General features: G+C 53.4%; 1 protein-coding gene and 1 long non-coding RNA gene across 2 annotated transcripts; both read right to left on the bottom strand.

The window, feature by feature from the left end:
* Nucleotides 1-1346: 1346 nt before the first annotated feature.
* LOC132071578 (uncharacterized) lies at nt 1347-2604 on the bottom strand. Its single transcript, XR_009418145.1, has 2 exons — nt 1665-2604; nt 1347-1622 (listed from the first exon to the last, which is right to left on the bottom strand). It is a non-coding gene; the product is annotated as an uncharacterized LOC132071578 (long non-coding RNA).
* A 987-nt stretch (nt 2605-3591) lies between these two features.
* Nucleotides 3592-18883, bottom strand: ESCO2 (establishment of sister chromatid cohesion N-acetyltransferase 2). Its single transcript, XM_059467700.1, has 11 exons — nt 18864-18883; nt 14707-15394; nt 13475-13529; nt 13265-13316; nt 13015-13102; nt 10194-10325; nt 8941-9030; nt 7831-7998; nt 5419-5678; nt 3959-4085; nt 3592-3717 (listed from the first exon to the last, which is right to left on the bottom strand). Exons 1-11 carry the CDS (start codon nt 18881-18883, stop codon nt 3592-3594), a joined length of 1806 nt encoding a protein of 601 aa, XP_059323683.1.
* Between the last annotated feature and the right edge of the window lie 499 nt (nt 18884-19382).

Below are 19382 nucleotides of genomic sequence, written 5' to 3'. Positions count from 1 at the left end.
TCTGACATTCCCAGATTTCCTTTCTTGTTGGAGTTTCCCTCTTTTTTGGGTCAGATTTTCCCAAGTTTTCCGGTTGGATTCCCTCAGATTCGGAGTTCGATTTTCCCTCTTTTCTGGGCTGGAATTTCCCAAGTTTTCCCATTGGATTTTCCCCCCTATTTTAATTGGATTTTTCCCCGTTTTTAGGTTGAATTTCCCACTCTTTGGGGTTTGGATTTTTCCTCTTTTTTGGATCGGATTTTCCCAAGTTTTCAGGTTGGATTCTCCCAGGTTTGGGGTTGGATTTTCCCTCTTTTTGGAGTTTGGATTTTCCCAAGCTTTTTGCTGGATTTTCCCCTGTTTTAGGTCAGTTTTTCCCACTTTTTTTTTTCAGTTGGATTTTCCCTCTTTTTTTGGGCTGGAATTCCCAAGTTTAGGTTGTATTTTCCTTCATTTTTGGTTGCATTTCCCAATTTTCCCTTTTCTTTGAGGTTTGGATTTTCCATCTCTCAGGCTGGAATTTCCCTCATTTTTAAAATTGGGTTTTACCTCTTTTTAGGTTGGATTCTCCCTTTTCTAGGTCAGATTTTCCCTCTTTTTTTGGGCTGGATTTTCCCTCATTTTCCCACTCTTTGGGATTTGGATTTTCCCTCTTTTTTAGGTCAGATTTTCCCAAGTTTTCAGGTTGGATTCTCCCAAATTTGGGGTTGGATTTCCCAAGTTTCAGGTTTGGATTTTCCCAAGTTTTTAGGGTTGGATTTTCCCTCCTTTTTGGGCTGGAATTTCCCTCTTTTAGGTCAGATTTTCATTCCTGTTTTAGTTGGATTTTCCCTCTTTTTTAGGCTGGAATTCCCAAGTTTAGGTTGGAATTTCTCTCATTTTTTAAATTGGGTTATCCCTCTTTTTAAGTTGGGTTCTCCATTTTTTAGGTCAGATTTTCCCTCTTTTTTTGGGCTGGAATTCCCTCTTTTTGGGGTTTGGATTTTCCCTCTGGGCTTTGGATTTTCCCAAGTTTTTTCCCTGGATTTTCCCTCATTTTGAGTTGGATTTTCCCCAGTTTTCCCTCAGGAATGTTTCAAATAAATAAATTTGTTCCTCTCTCTGGAATTGCTGGATTTTTCCTTGGGATTTGGGTTTTCCAGAGTGGAGGGAGCCTGGATGGGATTTGGGTGCTCTGAGGGGGGAAAATTCCCAAAAAACCCCCGGAATATTTCCATAAAAACCCCAAAAATTCCCAAAAAACCTGGAATATTCTCATAAAACCTTTGATTATCCTCAAAAACCTGGAATATTCCCATAAAACCTTGGAATATCCTCAAAAAGCCTGGAATATTTCCATAAAAATGAAATAACAGAAAACTTGGGAGTGTTTTCAGAAATTTATGGAATAACTTCAGAAAACCTTGGAATAATGAGAGAAAACAATGGAACAGCATCAGAAAAACTTGGAATATTGACAGAAATTTATGGAATATCCTCAGAAAACCTTGGAATATTCCCACAACGCCCTGGAAAACCTTGGAATATTGACAGAAATTTTTGGGATGTCTTCAGAAAATCTTGGAATATTGACAGAAATTTATGGGTTCTCGTGGTAAAACCTTGGAATATTGACAGAAATTTATGGAATATCTTCACAAAAGCTTGGATTGTTGACAGAAATTTATGGAATATCTTCACAAAACCTTGGAATATTCCCACAAACGCCTGGAATTCCCAATTCCAAGGCAACAGGAAAAGCCAATTCCCAGTAACGAAGCCCCGACCCCAATTAACTTAAATCCCAAAAAAACACCTGGGAAAAGGCAGGAATTTGGGGGGATCCTGGAGAATTCCAGGATTTCCAGTGGAATTCAGCAGCAGCTGGGCAGGAAGGGAGAGGGGAGGGACCCCCAGGGAGATTCCCAAGGGAAAGGAAAATTCCCAAGGGAATCAGGGACCTAAAGGGAATGAGCATTCCCAAGGGAATGAGGGATCCCAAAGGAATCAGGGATTCCCAAGGGTAAGAATTCCCAAAGGAGAATTCCCAAGGGAATCAGGAATTCCAAAGGAATGAGGGATCCCAAGGGAATGAGGGATCCCAAAAGGAAAGGGAATTCCTAAAGGGATCAGGGATTCCCAAGGGTAAGAGAATTCCCAAAGGAAAGGAGAATTCCCAAAGGAATCAGGGATCCCAAAGGAATGAAGGATCTCAAAGGGAAGGGAATGAAGGGATTCCCAAGGGAATGAAGGATTCAGGGAAGGGGTTTAGGGAGGGATTCCCAAGGGAAAAGAAGGGAAAGATTCCCAAAGAAAGGGAGGGAATGGTGGATTTGTAAGGGATGGGATTTGGGAAAGGATTCCCAAGGGAATGAAGGATGTGGGAGGGAAGGGATTTGGGAAAGGATTCCCAAAGAAAGGAAGGGGATGAGGGATTCCCAAGGGAAGGATTCCAAAGGGAATGAAGGATTTGGAAAGATTGGGAAGGGATCCAGGGAAAGATTCCCAAGGGATTTAGGGAAGGGAAAGTTTCCCAAGGAACTCAGCATTCCCAAGGGAGGGAAACCTTCCCAAGGGAATGAAGGATTCCAAAGGGATTTAGGGAGGAATTCCCAAAGGAATGAAGGATTTAAGGAAGGGATTTAGGGAAAGACTCCCAAGGGAATGAAGGGGAAGATTTCCAAAGAAAGGAAGGGAATGGTGGATTTGGAAGGGATGGGATTTGGGGAAGGATTCCCAAGGGAGCTCAGCATTCCCAAGAAAAGGAAGGGAAGGATGCCAGGAAAAGAAGGATTCCGGAAGGGAAGGGAAGGGAAGGGAAGGGAAGGGAAGGGAAGGGAAGGGAAGGGAAGGGAAGGGAAGGGAAGGGAAGGGAAGGGTGATTCCGGAGGGAAGGGATTTAGGCAAGGATTCCCAACTGGAAGGGAAGGATTCCCAAGGGATTTAGGGATTTGGGAAGGATTTAGGGAAGGATTCCTGATCCTGCTGATCCCACTGCTCCCGCTGCTCATCCCAATCCTGATCCCAGTGATCCTGCTGATCCTGGTCCTGATGATCCTGATTTCAACTCCAATGATCCTGATCCCAATCCTGATGATCCCGATCCTGCTGATGCCGGTGTGGATCGCGGTGCTGATCCCGGTGATCCCAGTGCCGATCCCACTGCAGATCCCGGTGTGGATCCCGCTGATCCTGGTGTGGTTCCTGGTGCTGATCCCGGTGCTGATCCTGGTGTTCCTCCTGATCCCGGTGCCGATCCTTGTGTGGCTCCTGGTGCTGATCCCAATGCTGATCCTGCTGCAGATCCTGGTGCAGATCCTGCTGATCCCAGTGTTGATCCCGGTGCTGATCCTGGTGTTGATCCTGGTGCAGCTCCTGGTGATCCTCCTGATCCCGGTGTCGATCCCAGTCCGGATCCTGGTGCTGATCCCCGTGTAGATCCGGCTGCAGATCCTGGTGGTGATCCCGGTACTGTGGATCCTGGTGGAGATCCCAGTGCAGCTCCCGGTGATCCCAGTGTGGCTCCTGGTGTGGATCCCGATACTGATCCCAATGATCCCAGCGATCCTGCTGATCCCGGTGTGGATCCCAGTGCAGCTCCTGCTGATCCTGGTGTGGCTCCTGGTGTCGATATCAACGATCCCAGTGCAGATCCGGGTGATGATCCTGGTGATCGCGGTGTGGATCCCGGTGATCCCGGTGCCTTGGATCCCGGTGTTCCTGGTGTGGATCCCGGTGCAGATCCCGGTGCCGGTGTTCCTGGTGTTGATCCCAGCGTTCCCGGTGCAGACCCCGGTGTGGATCCCGGTGCTGTGGATCCCAGTGCTGATCCCGGTGTTCCCAGTGCTGTGGATCCCGGTGCAGATCCCAGTGCTGATCCCGATGCCAATCCCGGTGTTCCTGGTGTTCCCAGTGCCGTGGATCCCGGTGCAGATCCCAGTGCTGATCCCGATGCCAATCCCGGTGTTCCCGGCGTGGATCCCGGTGTGGATCCCGGTGCGAGGGGGCTGTAGACGAGGAAGTCGTGGCGGCCGCAGTAGCGGGCAGCGAATCCCCTCCCGTCGGCCGTGGGGTCGGAAAAGGCCAAATCCTGGGAACTCAGCACCGCCCCGAACACGAACGTGCGCCTGGAACGGGACAACGCGCGTCAGGTCAGAGGGAAATTGGCAATGGGGAAACGGGGAACGACACCAGGAAAAACAACGGGGAAAATAACGGGGCAGCACCGGGAAAAATAACGGGAGAATGGAAAACACCAAGAAAAATCAAATCACCAGGAAATGGAAAACACCGGGAAAAATAAAGAGCGGGAAATGGGAAGCACTGGGAAAAATAAATAATGGGGAAATGGGAAGCACTGGGAAAACTTTAGGAAAAGTAACGAGGAAAATTTCAGGAAATGGGAAACACCAGGAAGAAGAATGGGAAAATGGAAAACACTCGAAAAACATTCCTGCCTGAATCCCGGTTTTCCTGTTATCCCTGCCCAAATCCCACTTTCCCCATCCACAATTCTCTTTCCCCATCCCAAATCCCACTTTCCCCATATCAAATCCCAGTTTCCCATCCCACGTGCCATTTCCCCATCTCCAATCCCAGTTCCCCATTCCCATTTCCCCCTCCCCAATCCCATTTCCCCATCCGCAATCCCATTTCCCCCACCCCAAATCCCAGTTTCCCCTATCCCCAATCCCATCCCCCCATCCCCAATCCCACTTTCCTCATTCCCAATCCCATCCCCCCATCCCAAATCCCAGTTCCCCACCCCAAATCCCAGTGTCTCCCCCTCCCCAATCCCAGTTCCCCATCCCCATTTCCCCCACCCCACATCCCAGTTTCCCCATCCCCAGTCCCACTTTTTCCTCCCACTCTCCCTTTCCTGCCCCCTCCCATCCCGCCATTCCCAACATTCCCGCCATTCCCGGTTGCATTCCCACCAGAGGGCGTCCAGCACTCCCAGACCTGGCAATCCCAGTTTTCCGTGTTCTCCCTCCCCAAATCCCAGTTCCCTATCCCCAAATCCCAGTTCCCCATCCCCAATTTCCAGTTCCTCATCCCCAATTTCCAGTTCCCCGTCCCCAATCCCCATTTCCCCCCACCATTGCCGGCATTCCCGGGTGTTTTCCCCCACCTGAGGGCGTCCAGCACTCCCAGACCTGGCAATCCCAGTTTTCCGTGTTCTCCCTCCCCAAATCCCATTTCCCCATCCCCAATTTCCAGTTCCCCATCCCCAATTTCCAGTTCCCCATCCCCAATCCCCATTTCCCCCCGCCATTCCCGGCTGTTTTCCCCCACCTGAGTGCGTCCAGCACTCCCAGACCTGGCAATCCCAGTTTTCCGTGTTCTCCCTCCCCAATTCCCATTTCCCCACCCCAATCCCCGGTTTCCCCCGTCCCCAATCCCCGTTTCCCCCCGCCATTCCCAACATTCCCGGCATTCCCGGCTGTTGTTTCCCCCCACCTGAGGGCGTCCATCATCCTGCGGGCGATGCCGCGGCGCCGCCGCGCCCCCAGCACCCAGAGGCGGCTGATGCCGCACGCCGCCGGCTCCGGGCACAGCGAGCAGCGCCAGGCGCGGGCACACGGATCGCTCTGCGGATCCCGACGGGAATCCCGATGGGAATCCTGGGAATGCCGGGGGTCACGGGGATCACGGGAATGCTGGGGGTCCTGGGGGTCTGGCAATGGTGCCAAGCCCGGCTCCGGCAGCACGCGGAATGCCTGCGGGAATGGGGATGGAAATGTGGGAACGGGGAATTGGGAATGGGGATGGGAATTGGGATGGGGAAACTAGGAATGGGGATGGGAATTGGGAAACTGGGAATGGGAATTGGGAACTGGGAGTGGGAAACTGGGAATGGGGATGGAAACGTGGGAATGAGGAATTGGGAATAGGAACTGGGAATGGGGGAATGGGAATGGGAACTGGGAATGGGAACTGGGAATGGGGAACTGGGAGTGGGGAACTGGGAGTGGGGAACTGGGAATGGGGAACTGGGAGTGGGAAACAGGGAATGGGGATGGGGATGGAAACGTGGGAATGGGGAATTGGGAATAGGAACTGGGAATGGGGGAATGGGAATGGGAACTGGGAATGGGGGAATGGGAATGGGAACTGGGAATGGGGAATGGGAACTGGGAATGGGGAACAGGAAACTGGGAATAGGAAACTGGGAATGGGGAACTGGGAGTGGGAAACAGGGAGTGGGGATAGGGATGGGAAACTGGGGATGGGAAACTGGGAATGGGGATGGGAATGGGGAACTGGGAGTGGGAAACAGGGAATGGGGATGGGGATGGAAACGTGGGAATGAGGAATTGGGAATAGGAACTGGGAATGGGAATGGGAACTGGGAATGGGGAATGGGAACTGGGAATGGGAACTGGGAATAGGAAACTGGGAATGAGGAACTGGGAATGGGGAAAGGGATGGGAAACTGGGGATGGGGATGGGAATTGGGAAACTGGGAATGGGGAATGGGAAACGGAATGGGGATGAGAATTGGGAAACTGGGAATGGGGAATGGGAATTGGGAACTGGGAGTGGGAAACAGGGAATGGGGATGGGGATGGAAACGTGGGAATGGGGAATCGGGAATAGGAACTGGGAATGGGGGAATGGGAATGGGAACTGGGAATAGGAAACTGGGAATGGGAAACTGGGAATGGGGAACTGGGAATAGGAAACTGGGAATGGGGAACTGGGAATGGGGAACTGGGAATAGGAAACTGGGAATGGGGAACTGGGAGTGGGAAACAGGGAATGGGGATAGGGATGGGAAACTGGGGATGGGAAACTGGGAATGGGGATGGGAATTGGGAAACTGGGAATGGGGAATGGGAAACGGAATGGGGATGAGAATTGGGAAACTGGGAATGGGGAATGGGAATGGGGAACTGGGAGTGGGAAAGAGGGAATGGGGATGGGGATGGAAACGTGGGAATGGGGAATTGGGAATGAGGAATGGGAACGGGGAACTGGGAATGGGAACTGGGAATGGGAAACAGGGAATGGGGATGGGGATGGAAATGTGGGAATGGGGAACTGGCAATAGGAACTGGGAATGCGGGAATGGGAACTGAGAATGTGGGAATGGAAATGGGAACTGAGAATGGGAACTGGGAATGGGAAACCGGGAATGGGAAACTGGGAATGAGGATGAGAACTGGAAGCTGAGAATGGGGATGGGAACTGGGAATGGGGATGGGGACAGGGATGGGAATGGGGATGAGAATTGAGAACTGGAGATGGGAATTGGGAATGGGGATGGAAACGTGGGAATGGAAAATGTGGGAACTGGAAATGGGAACTGGGAAATTGGGACTGGGGATGAGAACTGGGAAACTGGGAATGTGATAATGGGAACTGGGAATGGGGATGGTAATGGGAAACTGGGAATGGAGATGGGAATTGAGAACTGGAGATGGGAACTGGGAACAGGGAAACTGGGAATGGGGAAACTGGGAATTGAGAACTGGAGATGGGAATTGGGAATGGGGATGGGAACTGGGAACAGGGAAACTGGGAATGGGGAAACTGGGAATTGGGAATGGAAAGTGGGAATAGGGATGGGAAACTGTGAACGGGAACTGGGAACGGGAATCAGGAACTGGGAATGGGAATCTGGGAACGGGAATTGGGATGGGAACCAGCAAAGTGGGAATTGGGAATGGGGGCTGGGAATGGTAATGGAAAACTGGGAATGGGAACCAGGATGGGAATGGGGATGGGGTTGAAAAAATGGGAATGGGATGGGGATGTGAATTGGGAACCGGGAATGTGGATGAGACCTGGGAATGGGGAATAAGGATGGGGATGGAAACTGGGAATGGGAAATTGGGGATGCGGGAATCCCTGGGGGGGATCACGCACCTGGCGGATGGGCTGTGCCACCAGGCAGCCCAGCACGCACTGCCCGGGGCTCACAAACAGGTACACCCGTGACTGCGCCGGGAAAATCCGGGAACGCTGCCCGGAACTCAGCCGGGACTGCTCCGGGAAACCCAGCTCGGAATCCACCACGGCCAAAACCTCCTCGGCCTGCGGGGAGAAACGGGGTGGGAATTCTGGGATAAATAGGGTGGGAATTCCTGGGATAAATGGGGTGGGAATTCTGAGAGAAATGGGGTGGGAATTCCTGGGGAATGGGGTGGGAATTCCTAGGAAAATGGGGTGGGAATTCTGGGATGAACGGAGTGGGAAAACTGGGATAAATTGGGTGGGAATTGCTGGGGAAATGGGGTGGGAATTCCTGGGAAAACGGGGTGGGAATTCCTGGAGAAACGGAGTGGGAATTCTGGGAGAAGGGGATGGTAACTCCAGGATAAACAGCGTGGGAATTCCTGGGAAAATGGGGTGGGAACTCCAGGGAAAAGGGGATGGCAATTCTGAGAGAAATGAGGTGGGAATTCCTGGGAAAATGGGGTGGGGACTTCTGGGGAAATGGGGTGGGAATTCTCAGAGAAATGGGATGGGAATTCCCATGAAAACGGGATTTGTTCCCAAGAAAGGCTGGGTTTGCACAGGGATTTAGGGATTTCTGAGGGATGGGAATCAGGGATTGGGTCCTGCTGGGATTTAGGGATCAGATCCCATTGGGATTTGCAGTTTTGGGATCAGACTCTGTTGGGATTTGGGATCAGATCCTGCTGGGATTTAGGAATCAGACTGCATTGGGATTTGGGATTTAGGCGCTGGCTCCCATTGGAATTTGGGATTTAGGGATCAGCTCCCATTGGGATTTCGAGATCGGCTCCCATTGGGATTTGAGATTTCGGGATCAGCTCCCCTTGAGGATTTGGGATTTCAGAATCAGATCCCATTGGGATTTCGGGATCAGACCCCGTTGAGGATTTGGGATTTCGGGATCAGATCCCATTGGGATTTCAGGATCAGATCCCATTGGGATTTCGGGATGAGACCCCATTGGAATTTGGGATTCCAGCTTCCATTCCCAAAGGAAACCCCAGGAATTGCCAGTACCTTCCTGAGGGCGTATTTGGGATCCTCGGGAAGGATCAGGAGGATTTTCCCATCCCAGAATTCCGCCACCACGCGCTCCTGCTTCCAGCCCTGCCGAGGGAAAATCCCGGGAATCCCCTCAGGATTGGGGGATCCAGGATTGGGGGAATCCTGGGAATCACCTCAGGATTGGGGGAATCCCGGGAATGCCTCAGGATTGGGGGATCCAGGATTCCACGATTGGGGAATGTGTATGTCCCAAGATGGAATTCCAGGAGGGAATTCCAGGGAAGAATCCCAAGAGGGAATTCCATGAAGGAATCTCAAGGAGTAATCCCGGGCAGGAATTTCTCCTGCCATTCCCAACATTCCCCCATTCCCTCTGTTCCCAGTATTCCTGCATTCCCATCGTTCCCAGCACTCTCACATTCCCACCATTCCCCCATGCCCCAATCCCTGCATTCCTGCCATTCCCAGAATTCCCATCATTCCCCCATTCCCATTCTCTCATTCCCAGAATTCCCACATTCCTCCTGTCCCTCATTCCCATTCTGCCAATCCCATTCCCACAGTTCCTGCCATTCCCAAATTCCCACCATTCCCACATCCCCCATTCCCATTTCCATTTCCCCATCCCAATTCCCATTCCCCAAATTCCAGGAATTCCCCCATTCCCACTCTCCCCATTCCCATATTCCCATTCCCCTGGAATTCCCTCTCTCCCCTCCCACCCAGCTCCCCCCCTCCCTGGATGCTGCAGTCCCATTCCCACCATTCCCATTCCCACCATTCCTACCATTCCCATTCCCATCATTCCCATTCCCATCATTCCCACCATTCCCATTCCCACCATTCCCATTCCCACCATTCCTATTCCCATCATTCCCATTCCCATTCCCACTCCCACCATTCCCATTCCCACCACTCCCCTGGAATACCTGGGATCCCCATTCCCATCCCCACGCCCATTCCCATCATTCGCATTCCATTCCCCTGGAATTCCCACTCCCATCATTCCCCTGGAATTCCCACTCCCATCATTCCCCTGGAATTCCCACTCCCATCATTCCCCTGGAATCTCCACTCCCATCATTCCCCTGGAATCTCCACTCCCATCATTCCCCTGGAATCTCCACTCCCATCATTCCCCTGGAATTCCCACTCCCATCACTCCCCTGGAATCTCCACTCCCATCATTCCCATGGAACGTTCCCATTCCCACGGAATTCCCATCATTCCCACGGGACACCCCCATTCCCATCCCGCTGCCGGACCGTGTGTGTCAGGGCCTGGCGCAGCCTCCGGTGGTGCCGCAGGTGCTGCAGCCGATCCTCGGCAACGCCGGGAGCGAACAGCATCCCGCACGAGCCGCACTGCCGCGGGCCCAGAGAGTGCTGCCCCGCGTCCTGGGGGAATACCGGGAAAAATGGGAATTCTGGGAATGGGGGAATCCTGGGATAACTGGGAATGAACACAGGGAATGCCGGGAATGGGCAATGGAAGAGCATCCCGCACGAGCCGCACTGCCGCGGGCCCAGAGAGTGCTGCCCCGCGTCCTGGAAATGGGGAAGGGAAAATGGGAATTCTGGGAATTCTGGGAATGGGGGAATCCTGGGATAACTGGGAATGAACACCGGGAATCCTGGGATAACTGGGAATGAACACAGGGAATGCCGGGAATGCGGAATGGAAGAGCATCCCGCAGGAGCCGCACTGTCGCGGGCCCAGCGAGTGCTGCCCCGCGTCCTGGGGGAATACCGGGAAAAATGGGAATTCTGGGAATGGGGGAATCCTGGGATAACTGGGAATGAACACCGGGAATCCTGGGATAACTGGGAATGAACACAGGGAATGCCGGGAATGGGCAATGGAAGAGCATCCCGCAGGATCCGCACTGCCGCGGGCCCAGAGAGTGCTGCCCCGCGTCCTGGGGGAATACCGGGAAAAATGGGAATTCTGGGAATGGGGGAATCCTGGGATAACTGGGAATGAACACAGGGAATGCCGGGAATGGGCAATGGAAGAGCATCCCGCACGAGCCGCACTGCCGCGGGCCCAGAGAGTGCTGCCCCGCGTCCTGGAAATGGGGAAGGGAAAATGGGAATTCTGGGAATTCTGGGAATGGGGGAATCCTGGGATAACTGGGAATGAACACCGGGAATCCTGGGATAACTGGGAATGAACACAGGGAATGCCGGGAATGCGGAATGGAAGAGCATCCCGCAGGAGCCGCACTGTCGCGGGCCCAGCGAGTGCTGCCCCGCGTCCTGGGGGAATACCGGGAAAAATGGGAATTCTGGGAATGGGGGAATCCTGGGATAACTGGGAATGAACACCGGGAATCCTGGGATAACTGGGAATGAACACAGGGAATGCCGGGAATGGGCAATGGAAGAGCATCCCGCAGGATCCGCACTGCCGCGGGCCCAGAGAGTGCTGCCCCGCGTCCTGGGGGAATACCGGGAAAAATGGGAATTCTGGGAATGGGGGAATCCTGGGATAACTGGGAATGAACACAGGGAATGCCGGGAATGGGCAATGGAAGAGCATCCCGCACGAGCCGCACTGCCGCGGGCCCAGAGAGTGCTGCCCCGCGTCCTGGAAATGGGGAAGGGAAAATGGGAATTCTGGGAATTCTGGGAATGGGGGAATCCTGGGATAACTGGGAATGAACACCGGGAATCCTGGGATAACTGGGAATGAACACAGGGAATGCCGGGAATGCGGAATGGAAGAGCATCCCGCAGGAGCCGCACTGTCGCGGGCCCAGCGAGTGCTGCCCCGCGTCCTGGGGGAATACCGGGAAAAATGGGAATTCTGGGAATGGGGGAATCCTGGGATAACTGGGAATGAACACCGGGAATCCTGGGATAACTGGGAATGAACACAGGGAATGCCAGGAATGCGGAATGGAAGAGCATCCCGCAGGAGCCGCACTGCCGCGGGCCCAGAGAGTGCTGCCCCGCGTCCTGGAAATGGGGAAGGGAAAATGGGAATTCTGGGAATTCTGGGAATGGGGGAATCCTGGGATAACTGGGAATGAACACCGGGAATCCTGGGATAACTGGGAATGAACACAGGGAATGCCAGGAATGCGGAATGGAAGAGCATCCCGCAGGAGCCGCACTGCCGCGGGCCCAGAGAGTGCTGCCCCGCGTCCTGGAAATGGGGAAGGGAAAATGGGAATTCTGGGAATTCTGGGAATGGGGGAATCCTGGGATAACTGGGAATGAACACAGGGAATGCCGGGAATGGGGAGAAGGGAAGAGCATCCCGCAGGATCCGCACTGCCGCGGGCCCAGCGAGTGCTGACCTGCATCCTGAAAATCAGGAAAAGTGAGAAAAATGGGAATTCTGGGAATGCGGGAATGAGGGGATGGGAGTTGTGGGAATGGGGGAATCCTGGGATAACTGGGAATGAACACAGGGAATGCCGGGAATGGGGAGAAGGGAAGAGCGTCCCGCAGGATCCGCACTGCCGCGGGCCCAGCGAGTGCTGACCTGAGTCCTGACAGAGGGAAAATGGGAACGAACACCAGGAATTCTGGGAACGGGGGAAGTCCAGGAAAAAACACAGGGAATGTCAGGAATGAGGGAAAATTGGGAATGGGATAACTGGGAATGCACACAGGGAATGGCAGGAATGGGAGAAGGGAAGAGCATCCCGCAGGATCCGCACTGCCGGGGACCCAGCCCCCCCTGCCCTTCATCCCGATGGGAAAAACGGGAAAAATGGGAATTGTGGGAATGGGGGAATCCTGGGAATGAGCGCAGGAAATCCTGGGATAACCGGGAATGCACACCGGGAATGCCGGGATTTCCCCTAAGGGAAAAACGTCCCCAAGGGATTCCCGGATTTCCCCTCCCGTGGAAAGTTCTGGAACTGCGGAATTCCTGAATTGCCATTCCCAGGGAATTCCCAGATTTCTCCTCCCCAATTCCAGAACTCCTGAATTTCCCATCCCACGGAAAGTTCTAGAACCCCGGAATTCCCACATTTTTCCACCCAGGGAACATTCCCATGGAATTCCCAGATTTCCCAGCCCACGGAAGGTTCTGGAATTCCCGGGATTCCCGTTTTCCTGCCGCTCTCACAATGATGAGCTGATCCCATGAGGATTCCCGGGATTTCCTGGGAGCTTTTCCAGAGGGACCAAAGGGAGCCGGGAGCTCCTCCAGGGGCCTGGAAAAACAATGGGAAAAACAAATGGGAAAAGTGGGAAAAAATGGGAAAAATCAGGGGAAAAATCAGGGGGAAAATGGGAAAAATCAGGGAAAAACATGGGGGGAAAATGGGAAAAAAGCGGGAAAACAATGGGAAAAAAGTGGGAAAATGGGATCTCACCTCCTCCTGCTGGGCAGGAAAATCGGGAAGAGCCCGGCCGGGCACGGAGAGCCTGGGAAAAAAAGGGGAAAATTCCAGGAAAATCCAGGAAAAATCCGGAAAAAAAAAAACGGAATTGTGAGCTCAGGGATTGCCAGTGGGAGTGCTGGGAATTCCAGGGCAGAATTCCCAAGGTTTTCCCAAAGTTTTCCCGAGATTTTCCCCACTCACTCAATTCCTGCTGGGCCGGGGCATCCCGGGAATCCGAGCTCGTTCCAGAGGGTTCCTGGAAAAGAGGGAATTGCAGGAAAAATGGGAATTCTGGGGGTTTTACATGGAATTCTGGGGTTTTCAGGAATTCCGGGAAATGCCCAAGGAAATCTTGGATCAGTCTGGGAATTTGGGGATGTTGGGAAATCCAAGGATTTTCCTGGAATTCTGGGTTCATTCCCGGGGGTTTTGAGGGAATCTGGGGATGGAAAAGGGAGATTCCCAAAAATATCAAAAAGTCCCAGAAATTCCCAGAAATTCCAGAAAGATTCCCAAAGATCTATGGAATTCCCTGACAGTTCTTGAAATTCCAAGGGAAATCCTGGGAATTCCCCAGAGTCCCCTGAAATTCCCTGAAATTCTCTGACATTCCAAGGAACTTTCAGGGAAATTCCCAAAAATTCTGTGAAATTCCCTAAAAACCCCCTGGAATTTCAAAAAGTTCCCCAAAATTCCGCAAAAATCCCAGAAATTCCCAGGAACTTCCCAAAATCCCCCAAAATTCCCAGAAATCCCTTGACATTGGAAGGAAATTCCCAAGGAAAATCTGTGAAAATTCCCAAGAAATTTCCCAAGAAAAGTCCCCACAAGTCACAGAAATTTCCCAAAATTCCCAAGGAAATTCCCTGAAATGCCCAAAAAATCCCCTGGAATTCTGAGGAATTCCCAGGAATTCCAAGGAAATTCCCTGAAATTTGCAGAAATTCCCAAGAAAATCCCCAAAAAATCCCAGAAACCCCCCCCAAAATTCCCAAGAACATTTTCCAAAGTTCCAACAGAAATTCCCAAGAAAATTCCCAGAAATTCCCCCAAATTCCCAAAAATCCCCAGGAATTCCTTGAAAATGCCCCGAAACTCCTAAGAAAATTCTCTGAAATTCCAATGGAAATTCCCAAGAGAATTCCCAAAAAATTTCCCAAAAAAACCCAGAAATTCCGTGATAGTCCCCAGGAATTCCCTGAAAATCACTGAAAATTCCCCAAAATTCCCAGGGAAATTCCCAAAGCAAATTTGAAGGAAATTCCCAGGAATTGCCAAAAATTCCCTGAAACTCCCCAAAATTCCCTGAAGTTCCTGGAAATTCCCAAGAAAATTTCCAGAAATTCTCCCCAAATCCCTGAAAATTCCCCAAATCCCCTGAAATTCCCAAGAAAATTCCCCCAAAATCCCCAGGATTCCCACCCCTCACTCACCTCCTTCCCGCTCCATTCCCGTTGATTTTTCCCGGTTTTTTCCCGGTTTTCCTTGCCCGCTGTTTCCGGAAGGTTCCGCGCCGGTTCCTGGGGATTCTCCCCGGGGGTTTTTTGGGATTTTCCCGGATTTTTCCTGGCTCTGCTCCCGCTGCGGAAGAAGGCGCCGCCCCGGGGGAGCCGCAAACGCGGCCGGACCCCGGCCTGGAGCACCCGGAATTCCCTGGGCTGGGAATTCCCGGAATTCCCCAAAATCCTGGAATTCCCAACCCCGGAAATCTGGGAATTCCCAACCCCAGAAACCTGGGAATTCTCGGCCTTGGAAATCTGGGAATTCTTGAGCTCGGAAATCTGGGAATTGTCAGCGTTGGAAATCTGGGGATTTTCAGCAATCCCAGAATTCTGAGAATTCCCAAACTTGGAAATCTCAGAATTCTCGAGTTTGGAAATCTGGGAATTCTCGGCCTTGGAAATCTGGGAATTCTCAGCCTTGGAAATCTGGGAATTCCCAAGTCCACAATTCCCAGCCAGAGAAATCTGGGAATTCTTGGCCTTGGAATCCTGGGAATTCCCAGCACTGAAATTCTGGGAATTCCCGAGCTCGGAAATCTGGGAATTTGCAATCCCAGAAATCTGGGAATGCTCAGCCTGGGAATTGCCACCAATCCCTGAATTCTGGGAATTCTCAATGCTGGAAATCTGGGAATTCACAGTCCCAGAAATCCGAGAATTCTCGGCCTTGGAAATCCAGGAATTTTCACCAATCCCAGAATTCCCAACCTCAGAAATCTGGGAATTCTTGAGCTCAGAATTCTGGGAATTGTCACGATTGGAATTCTGGGAATTCCTGAGCTCAGGTTTCTGGGAATTCCCAATCTTGGAATTCCAGGAATTCCCGCTGCCTTTCCCCTTGGAATTCCCTTTGGAGCTGCTGTGATTCTTCTTGGAATTCCCGGATTTCCCACCAGAATTCCCAAATTTCCCAGCAGAATTCCCGGATTTCCTGTTGGATTTCCCACCAAACCTCCCAAACCCCAAATTCCCAGCTCTGGAATTCCCAGAATTCTGGGATTTTTCCGGGATTTTCCCCTCCCCCAGCAGCTCCCGCAGCCGTTTCCTCTCCAGGGGATCCAGGTAATTCCTGTGCCCGTAGAAAACCCCCACGGAAAAGTGGGAACTCCTGGCAATTCCCAAATTTCCCGCTGGAATTCCCGAATTTTCTGATAAAATTCCCAAATTTTCTGCTGGAATTCCCGGATATCCTGCTGGGAGCTGCAGTTTCCGGGACGGCGCCGGTTTCTCCCGGATTTCCTGCTCGGAATTTTGGGAATTTGGGGAATTCTGGGATGCAGATCCCGGAGCAGCTCGGGGCCGTTTGCACAGAGGGGTCCGGAATTCCGAGCAGGAGCTGGAAAAAAAAAACGGGAATTTCAAATTTTTTGGGAATTTTGGGATTTTTGGGGATATGGGGGGTTTTGGGTTTCAGGTTGTTGGGATTTTGGGATATTTGGGATTCTGGGGGGGATTTTTTGGGGTTTTTGGGGTCTCACCTGTCGGGCTCCCGGCTCCGTTTCCGGGGCGTTCCGGAGCTGCTGCAAATCCAGGAGGGAGTTCAGGGCTTGGGAGGGAATTCCAGGGAAATCCCAATCCCAAAATCCCTAAATTCCCAAATCCCCAAACCCCAACCCCCAAAACTCAAAAACCCCAAAATCCCCAAATCCCTAAAGCCCCAAAACCCAAACCAAACTCCAAAACCCTCAAAAAAACCAAACCCCAAAGCCCAAAAAATCCCCAAAACCCCAAATCCCCAGCCGGGGGTTCCGGTTCCCCTCAGAGCCCCAATCCCAGCCCAGAGCCCTTGGAGCTCCATCAGAGCTCCCTCGGAGCTCCATCACAGCCCCCTTCGGAGCTCCATATGAGCCCCCTTCGGAGCTCCATCACAGCCCCCCTCGGAGCTCCATATGAGCCCCCTTCGGAGCTTCATCTGAGCCCCCCTCGGAGCTCCATCACAGCCCCCCTCGGAGCTTCCCCTCAGAGCTCCATCCGAGCCCCCCCCCACGCCCCGGAGCTCCATCAGAGCCCCCCCTCGGAGCTCCATCAGAGCCCCCCCTCGGAGCTCCAAATCCCGGCCCAGAGCCCTCGGACCCCCACCACGCTTCCTCAAAGCTCATCAGAGCCCCCAGAGCTCCTCAAAGCCGGCCCCAAATGCTGGCCTGGAGACCTCAGAGCCCCCTTGGAGCCCCTCCCGAGCTCCTCAGAACCCCTCAGAGCCCTCTCAGTTCACCTCAGAGCCGCATCCTCAGTTCCCGCAAAGCCTCCTCGGAGCTCTCTCTGATCCTCCTAAGAGCGCTTCGGAGCCTCCTCAGAGTTCCCGGAAAGGCCCCTCGGAGCTCCCTCAGGGACCACTCAGAGCTCCTCAGAGCCCCTTGGAACTCAGTCAGAGTCCCCTCACCGCTTCCTCAGAGCCCCTTGGAGCTCCCTCTGATCCTCCTCAGAGCCCCCTCATATCCCCTCAGAGCCTCCTCAGAGTTCCCGCAAAGCCCCCTCGGACCTCCCCACAGAGCCCCTTGGAGCCCACTCAGATCCCCTCGGAGCTTCCTCGGAGCTCCCCCAGATCTCCCTCAGAGCCCCTTGGAGCTCCCTCTGATCCTCCTCAGAGCCCCCTCAGATCTCCATTAGAGGCCCCTGAGTGCTTCCTCAGAGCCCCCCAAGAGCTCCCTCAAAGCTCCTCAGTGCTCCATCAGAGCCCCTTGGAGCTCTCTCTGAGCTCCCTCGGAACCTCCTCAAAGCCCCCATCAGAGCTGCTCAGAGCTCCCTGAGAGCGCCCTCAGAGCCTCCTGAGAGCTCCCGCAAAGCCGCCTCGGAGCTCCTTCAGAGTCCACTCAGAGTCCCTCGGAACCCACTCAGGTCCCACTCTTCCCTCAGAACCCCTCGGAGTTCCCGCAAAGCCCCCTCGGAGCGCCCTCAGAACCCCTTGGAGCCCACTCACATCCCCTCAGAGCTCCCCTGGAGCTCCATCAGAGCCCCTTGGAGCCCACTCACATCCCCTCAGAGCTCCATCAGAGCCCCTTGGAGCCCACTCACATCCCCTCAGAGCTCCCCTGGAGCTCCATCAGAGCCCCTCGGAGCCCACTCACATCCCCTCAGAGCTCCCTTGGAGCTCCATCAGAGCCCCTTGGAGCCCACTCACATCCCCTCAGAGCTCCCCTGGAGCTCCAAAGCCGCCCCAGAGTTCCCTCACAGCGAGGCAGAGCAGAAATTCTCCAGAGCAGAAATCTATTTGGATTTTTGTGAAATGTACATCTAGTTTGAAAATACAGCTGTTTAGTCTGACTGCCCGTTCTCGTAAAAAGCCCAGGCTCAGAGAAACTGCTTCAGCCAAAGGACAGAGATAAAGGGGGAGAGACAGAGAGACAAAAACCTGCTATGAGAGCCGGTTAACCTGACCTAGGAATTGTTTCTGATAAAGAAGAACTAGCGGCAAATGTCACCCGAAATTTGCAAAAATGAATATGCATGAATCTATTGTAAAATTGCACGCTGAAGTATTTAAAGAGGGGGATAAAAAAGGATCTGGAATTCCAGAAGCATGCATGTCTTTAAAGGAGAGTAATCTCCACAGGCATCCGGCGCTGTAATAATAAACATAGCGGAGGTAATAAAACTTTCACAAAGCTGTGGAGTTTTGTTTGTCCCCGCAAAACAACAGCTCCGTAAGAGCCCCCTCAAAGCTGCTCAGTGCTCCATCAGAGCCCCTTGGAGCTCACTCGGAGCTCTCTCGAGCCCCTCTGATCCTCCTCATAGCCCCCATCAGAGCTGCTCGGAGATCCCGCAAAGCCCTCTCGGAGGTCTCTCAGAGCCCCTCAGAGTCCCCTCAAAGCCTCCACGGAGCCTCCCTCAGAGCTCCATCAGAGCCCACTCAGAGCTCCATCAGAGCCTCCTCAGAGTCCGCTCAGAGCTCCATCAGAGCCCACTCAGAGCTCCATCAGAGCCCACTCAGAGCTCCATCAAAGCCCCCTCAGAGTTCCATCAGAGTCCCCTCAGAGCCTCCTCACAGCTCCCGCCTCAGAACTCCTTCACAGCCCCCTCAGAGCTCCTCCAGAGTCCCCTCAGAGCCTCTCCACAGCCCCCTCAGAGCCCCCTCGGAGCCGCTTCCTCACCTCAGCGCCGCCTCCGCCATGGCTGCTTCCCGCCTTCAGCCTCGCGCCTTCGAACCGCCCGCCCTGCGCTCCCATTGGCTGAGCGCCGCGTCGTCCAGCTGTGCTCCCTCGCCATTGGTTGAACAGCGCGCGGCTCCGGGTTGTGCCCGCCCCCGCTGCTTTGCAGCCAATCAGAGAGCGCGGCTCTCCGCGCGGGCCAGCCATTAGACTACAACTCCCAGCGTGCCGTGCGAGAACACAGCGGCTCTTCCTCGCTCTGCGGCGCGCGGGAGCGGATGGGAGTTGTAGTCTCTCCTCCGCGCGTCCCGGGCGCGGGAGATTCTGAGGCAAAGGAATGCGGAAGGGTTGGGAGTTAATGGGCGGGTAACGAGGCGCTAATTAAGGATTCTTGTGTTAATGACGGCACCGGGGAGCTGCTGTGGGCGGGCATCCCTTCCACCGCCCCGGGGTGCTCCAAGCCCCAGTGGCCAGCATGGGAAAAGGGGAAAAAACGGGTAAAAGGAGAAAAGGCGGCTCTTG

Source organism: Ammospiza nelsoni, chromosome 3, assembly GCF_027579445.1.
Source record: "Ammospiza nelsoni isolate bAmmNel1 chromosome 3, bAmmNel1.pri, whole genome shotgun sequence".
Lineage (NCBI taxonomy): Eukaryota > Metazoa > Chordata > Aves > Passeriformes > Passerellidae > Ammospiza > Ammospiza nelsoni.
Note: the sequence above shows the minus strand (reverse complement) of the source record. Positions and strands in the feature narration are given on the sequence as shown.

Coding starts and splice junctions, on each gene's coding strand:
- ESCO2 (XM_059467700.1), bottom strand. CDS start 18,883: ATGGCGGAGGCGGCGCTGAG. Junction 13,317..13,474: donor CCCGGCCCAGCAGGAATTGA/GTGAGTGGGGAA, acceptor TTTTTTTCCCAG/GCTCTCCGTGCCCGGCCGGG. Junction 5,679..7,830: donor TGGCACAGCCCATCCGCCAG/GTGCGTGATCCC, acceptor CCATTCCCGCAG/GCATTCCGCGTGCTGCCGGA.